Source organism: Octodon degus, unplaced genomic scaffold (assembly GCF_000260255.1).
Source record: "Octodon degus isolate 3935 unplaced genomic scaffold, OctDeg1.0 scaffold00027, whole genome shotgun sequence".
NCBI lineage: Eukaryota > Metazoa > Chordata > Mammalia > Rodentia > Octodontidae > Octodon > Octodon degus.
The window spans coordinates 5,524,648-5,531,692 of record NW_004524603.1 but is presented as its reverse complement, the minus strand read 5'-3'; the positions used below and the strand labels follow the sequence as shown (position 1 = coordinate 5,531,692).

The following is a 7,045-nucleotide window of genomic DNA, read 5'->3' as shown; positions in this document are numbered from 1 at the left end:
AACCGCGGTCCCTGTGCTTTGCCAAGCTTGTTTCAAGTAGGTGCTTTAGACCACTGAGCCATCTCTCCAGCCCCTGTGAATTCATTTTTGATTGAATGCATTTGGTACAGCTGCAGCAGCTCGGGCTCGTAGTGATCCTCCTGTCTCACTCAGCCTCCTTAGCACTGGGATTACAGGTGTGCGTCACCACACCAGGTGTTGCGGGCCAGCTTGGTGCATCTAGTACCAGGATAGAACCCATGTCCTTGAGCTTGCCTAGGCAGGCATTTAGAATGCTGAGCAGGGCCAGGGAGATGGCTCAGTGAAATAAGTGCTTCCCTGGCACGCAGAAGGCCCTGAGTTCAATCCCCGGTTCTGGAAAAAAAAAAAAATACTGATAGTTCCGACTGCTGAGCAATCTCCGTAGCCTAAGACTATGACTTTTATTTTTTTATTTTTATTTTTTTTAATTTTATTTATTTATTTATTTATTTTTGCAGAACCAGGGATTGAACTCAGACCCTTGTGCTTGCCAGGCAAGCACTTATTCTACTGAGCCATCTCCCTGGCCCCAAGACTATGACTTTTAATTTTTTTTTTTTGTACTTTAGGGAAGGGTCTACAGGGTATTCAGGGTTTCACTATTAGTGATCCGCCTGTTTTCAGCCTCCCAAGCACTGGAATTACAGGCACGTGTCACCACACCCAGTCTCAATTGAAGTCTCAGTGTGACCTGTTGGTGGATCCCGCACAGCAGGCCCGGGGATCCAACCCCTGGCCCCTGCGCCTGCTTGTAGGCACTTTAATCCACTGAGCTCTTTGGCTGGCCTAAGACTATGACTTTAAAAGTAAAAATATCTGTAATTTTTATCAGGGACAAAACCTTCACACGTTTGTTGCTGACTAGAACCTACCTTCCTTTTTTTGGGGTGGGGGGCGCTCAGGATGCCTTCAGGGCAGGGCTGGTTTGGCTTGAGGATGAGGGAATCGAACCACAGCATCCTGAGCCTGCTTTGTCTCAGCAGGCAAACCCCTGAGCTAATGGGCTGGCCCCCTCAGAACCTACCTTCCTAATTAAAGGAAGCACTGGATTTGAGTTAACAAGAAAGATGTAACTTCCCTTTCACGTGCAGTTGACGATCAGGTCTCTAGAGTCAAGCTGAGAGCCCAAATCGCCACGTGGATGGAGGCCTAAGAATTGGGAAGGACATTAAAAATCACCTGAACTTAAAATGTTTGGTCCTCTGGGAGTGGTGACGCACACCTGTCATCCCAGTCACCCTGGGCTCTCCGGGGAGTTCAAGGCCAGGGTGAACTATCCATCTCAAACGAAACACCAATAAACAAAGAAATACACAAGGTTTTGGGCGAGAGGAGAAACCCAAAAGCTGGACGAGTGAAATGATCAACCCTCCCTCAGTATCCCAGACACACTGAGCCCACTGTAGACACACAAGAAAAAGTTCCGCGCTGGAAACTGGGGCCTTGCCAGCGATACGAGCGCCACGCTGAGACTCCAGCCCTAAGAAAACGCTCTCCGAAACAAGGTAAGCCGATGCAACGCTCGCCTGACCGAAATGTCCGCATGCTAGCCACTCGCACTGTGTCCTCCGCCCCCAAAGTCCAGGGAGAGCATGCTGCGGGTCTCCATCACCTCCGAAATCCTCCGTCTCTAACAGGCGTCTGTGGTTCCCCCAGGAGTGATCACTTCTGGTTTTGTCTCCCTAGGAAGTACCGGCGACAGTCACAGGGGCTACCTATTCAGAAATGAATTAGGGTCACCCAGAACGTCCCCCAGCTACAGCCAGGGGCTTAGCTGGTAGCAGTCAGCCCTCCGTGTCCGTCTCCCTGGCCTCCTGTGTGATTACTGTTATTATTACTGCTAGCCAATTGAAAAAGCTGCAATTTTTATCTGGTTTGAAAAACTCCTGTGCACTGCACCGCCATCTCTAAGGTTCATCCCATCGCATTCTCTCAGCTCCCACCAGACCCTAACTCCAACTGCAAATACACTTATGTCCTCTGCCTGAAAGATACTGCCAGGGGCCGGGGAGATGGCTCAGTAGAATAAGCGCTTGCCTGGCAAGCACAAGGGCCGGAGTCCAATCCCCAGTTCCACAAAAAAAAAAAAAAAAAAAAGAAGAAGAAGAAGAAAGAAGAAAGAAGAAAGAAGAAAGAAGAAAGAAGAAAAAGAAGAAGAAGAAAACAGAAAGAAAAATACTGTCAACCCCTAGTTCTTCCACTTTTGCTTCAGGCAGCCCAACATTTCCTCCCCACATGAACCACACCCCTGATTTAAAGTTTCCTCCTGCATTTCCCAGGCAGGCAGGCAGGCAGGCAGGCAGGCAGGCAGGCAGGCAGGCAGGCAGGCAGGCAGGCAGGCAGGCGTGCGTGTGGGCGTTCGGCACTCTCGTCAAGACCTGGCTCTGGGAAACAGATGTGTACAGTGTGCACACCGCAGCGACTCAGCTCTGATGACACTCAGCGGGGACTGTGGTGAACCTGCAGAGGCCCTGGTCCTCTGGCCCGACCCACCGCAGGTGGGAGCCTGTGCTTTCCTTTCAGGGGATTCCCTCTCTCTTCTTCCCATCGCTCCTGCTGATTGTTCAGGGGCTCACCCTGCACGCGATGCCATCAATGCCATCGGGAGCCCCTGCCCCTGTTGCTCTCACCTGAGTCTGCCCGCCCAGGGCCGTGCTATGCTGAATGCTGTCACCACCAGCTGCAGGAGGCTCCCAGCCCCCGGAACATGGCTAGACTGAGCTGAGAGGGCTGGGAGCACAAAACTACACAGCGCACTTGGGAGGCTTGGTACAAAGAGTATACGGAAGGTACATTAAAGCCAGGGATAGTGGCCCATGCCTGTAATCCTGGTATTCGGGACAATGAGGCAGGAAGGTCGCTGAGAGATGGAGGTCAGCCTGGGTTACACAGTGAGGCCATGTCAAAAGAACCAACCAGGGCTGGTGAGATAGCTCAACAGACTAAAGTGCCTGCTGAGGCAAGCTTAGGCAAGACTGGGAGGCAGTTCGATCCTCGGCACCACATGCCCTGCCAGCCCCAGCCCCACCCCCAGGGTGGCCTGAGAGGGCCAGAGTCAGGTGCTAGGCCTGTAATCCCAGCGCTGGGGAGGCTGGAAACAGGAGGATCATCACAAGTCCGAGCTGCATAGTGAGACCCTGTAACAACCAAATACATTTTAAAAAAAGAACCAAATCAAACAAACAAATATCTCATTAAAATCTTCATATAAATTAGTGCTGAAATGAAAACATTTTGAACATATTAGATTAAATGAAAATGTATATATAAAGGTTGGGGAGATAGCTCAGTAGAATAAGCACTTGCCTGGCAAGCACAGGGTCCTGAGTTCAATCCCTGGTACCACAATAAAATAAAAATAAAAAATAAAAAAATAAAAATAAATGTATTTTTAAAAAGTCACTTGAGGGGCCAGGGAGATGGCTCAGTAGAAAAGTGCTTGCCTGGTAAGCACAAGGGCCTTAGTTCAACCCCTGGTTCCACCAAAAAATAAAATAAAATAAAAATCCACTTGACCTGTTTCTTTCCCCCTTGTAAATATGGCTAGTAAAAGCTTTTAAAATGACACTGATGGCTTACATGATACTTCTACCAGCGGTTCCTCTTTTAGGCTCTGCCACCAATTCATATTCTTTTTTTGCAGGCCTGGGGATGGAATACAGGATTCCACACACGCGAGGCAAGCGCTTTAGCACTGAGTAGCACCCCAGCCTTCCCCATTGAGACTTTAATCTTCCCAACCAGTTGCAAATCCTCTCTTCTTTGTCACTCCTACCCAGAGCCTGCTCCAGTGGATCCACACCTGCCACGCTCCATATCCAAGCCTCTTTTCAACCTCCCAGTCACGACACCTTTCTATTCTCCTCTTCCTATACACAGTGATTCTTACCATCGTGGACACCACCGCTAGCCCTAGAACTGCACCACGAAGTTCTATTTATTCATCAATTGTAGCAGGCCAGTGGTGTTTATTTTAACTTTCAGTCAATTAAAAGAAAATCCCTCTCTGTGATCCGCCCCCACCCATGAGAAGAACTCTACTCTTCCTTCCCCAAATGCACCTATCTTCACTAGAAGTTCATCTAAGGGGTTGGGAATTGTGACCCATTAAACAACTGTAAACGAATAACTCCAGCCCTGTGTCACCCCTTCCCAGTAGGAGGGCGACTCTTTTGTCATAGTAACCTCTGCGCTCTCGTCCAGAACCTTCAGACATGAAGGTCTCCATGTCAGAGGCCGCAGTAGATGCCCCCGCCCCACCCGTTGTCCACAAAAATGACCCGGACTCAGCCACCACTGCAGTGTGGGCGGGGTGCTTCCAAACCGATGGGATGCCTAACATTTCAGAAACACATTTTCTTCTTGTAGCTCTCTCAGGGAACACCCACAACTGGGAAGGTGGGTGTGAGCGGCTGTGGAAAAAGGGCTGGGGCTGCTTTGGGAGGGCGGACAATCCAGTTGGCAGTCCCAGGTGACCCCAAACCTGCACCCTCCGATGTCCCTTCTGGAGCCTGCCCTACAGACTGCTCTGCCCACTGCGGACCTGTTTTGTGTCTGCTGACCTTCATCCTCTTGCTGTCCCAAGCCTGCCCCTGCAAAGTTTCCCTCCCAGCATGCTCAGCAATGAAGCCCTTGTCTGATTTCAAGAACCACTCGCTCCTCTGTTTTGGCTTCCAACGATCTCCTTGGATAACGAAGACCTTTCCTCCATCATTCCACATACACCCCAGCTCCACATCACTCCCACTACTGAAAACCTCTTTAAAGAAAACCATTCTTAGCACAAAACTTTCTCCCACTCCCTGATGTTTTTATTTAGCTTTCGCCCAGGCCTCCCAGGACAGAACTTCCGGTCTAGGGAAATTGCTCGTTTCCTTTCGCCTGCCCAGAGTCCTGCTTCCCATCGAGGTCTAAACTCACTCCTGTCCTTTCCTCTGTTCTCACCTCTGCATTTCTCTTCCATCCTTTTCTTTTGCCTCCTCCTTTCCATCAATACCTGATTTCATAGCCAATTTCAATCTGCCTCAGAAAAGAACCCCATTATACTACGGGTCCAAATAAAACTGGGGAGACCGGACAGTGTAGACATGCTGCTGTTTTCGTGTGGTCTGAGGATCCCCCAATTCTCTCTACCTGAGACCCCTCTGCCTGTCCCCCAACTCCCCTTTCCTAGGTGTGTCTGTTCACTGCCTGCAGATCCTTCGGTTTCCTCAAGGTCCCTATGATGGTGTTTTCTGCCTTCCTCCATTCCATCCTGCTCCAAAACCCCCACAAATCCTTCCTAAGACTCCCTGCTGGCTTCTCCACCCCACCCCTGGCCCCCTCATCATACCGACATTTCCTCCCACCTCTGGGTGCTGCTGTATTCCCTAGAGTCCACCCTAAAAGAGCTGCTTGGACTTCAGCTTTGGGATCCTTCAAGCCCAGCCAGGTACATACCGAAAAGAAAACAGCTGGATCCCCAGAGCCCCTACAACAAGGAACTAAGGACTGCTCTGTGCAATCCTTTAGGGGCTGGAGGAGTGAGCAGCCCATGGCACAATTTCAAGGCTGGAAGTGGCCCTTTCTGGCCAAGTGCCCTGGGATCCCCATGTCCATGTCCCCTCCACTGAAGCCCCCCCAGGCCTTCTGGGGCCACTTCCCCTGGCTAAGCTGGCCACAGTGAATGGCCAGGCGTCATCCTGATGCCAAGGAAGCCGATACTTCACAGGCCCACACTTATGTGTAACCCTATTTTTCTTAAATTGTCCAAGTTTTGGATTTCAAAAACCTGCATCTGCCTGGATAAGAGAAAGCTTTTCTGGGTTCTAACAGTTAAATAGCTATAGGGAGGTCAGCCACGCCCTAAGTGCACTGATTCCAAACGCTGTTCCCTCAATCCACCCTGCCTCTGTGGAAAGGGTGTCCTTCCCACGGCTCCTGAGCGATCTCTGAGCTAAACCCGCATCAGATTCTCAGCTGGGGCTTTCAGGGCCACACCCAACCCAGCCCAGTCTAAGGCCTCTGGGCCTCCCTGCAGGCCAGGTCCCCCGAGGTGGGAGCTGAGAGCGCAGCTACCTGGGTCTTCTAGGCTTAGCGCCAAAGCTGCCCATTCGGAAGTCACCTCTGCGGTCAAGGTGAAGCGACAGGCACCTTCAGACCTTCGCCATGCCTGCGCACCACTACCTGAGAGCGGAAGGTCAAGGCTATCTACTCAGGGGCCAGTTGCGCCCCCCTCGCAGGACTGGCAGTGGTCCCCACGAGCCCTCTCCCTGGGGCCCTGGGTGCACCTGCGACCCCACCCTGTACAGAGAAAACGGCAGGGACTCAGAGGCGGTAGGCGACGCTGGAGGGTGACGGCGCCGGGAGGCTCGGGCTGCAAGAGGCTGGGAAGTCTCTGGTGAGGTTTCGGCGCTCTGGAGGTCGAGGAGCAAGGGCTGTGGGCTCGGCGACGCCACGTTGGGAACCGGGTTGGAGTCGGTGCCCGTGCGGGCGGCGGGTCCGGGACCCGCTGCAGGAGGCGCCGTCAAGCGCGCCTCGCGCCCGCCACTTACCTGGCAGACTCGGGAAAGTCTCTGCGAAGTGCGCGGACGGTGGCGGCGGCGGCTCAGCCACTTTGTCCCGCGCCGGCAGCAGCTCCTCGGCGTCCAGGGCGCCCTCTACGCGGCGGGTGCCGGGTTCTGGAAGGTTGCGTGCGGAGGCATTGGTGGTGGCAAGCTCGGGGGGCCCGTAAAAGGTGGCGTCGGGCGGCTCGGCGAAGCTGGGCAGCGCAGTGGTCAGCGCCACCATGGAGGGCACGGCCTGGCCCAGCCCCGCACAGAAAGAGTTGGAGAGGCGGCCGGCGAAGGAGGCGAGAGGCGCGAGCGGCGGGAGGCCGGCGGGCAGCGGTGCGGGGGCGAGCGCCTGCGGCAGCACGAGCGGCCGGTAGGGTACGAACATGGGGTACCCGGTGTAGAGTAGGTGGCCGGCGCGCGGGGGCGGCGGCCCGATCAGCGCGTCGATAGAGAAGGCGGCGCCCGGACCCCCGCCGCCCGCGCCCCCTGCG

The 7,045-nt window shown here is 53.5% G+C and overlaps 1 protein-coding gene across 1 annotated transcript in view; it reads right to left on the bottom strand.

Moving 5' to 3' along the window:
• Gbx1 (gastrulation brain homeobox 1) overlaps nt 1–7,045 on the bottom strand; it is a 27,603-nt gene that overhangs the window by 14,968 nt on the left and 5,590 nt on the right. The window contains exon 2 of the mRNA XM_004629071.1: nt 6,555–7,040. Coding sequence (XP_004629128.1) covers nt 6,555–7,040 — 486 coding nt within the window. The remainder of the gene's footprint in view (nt 1–6,554; nt 7,041–7,045) is intronic.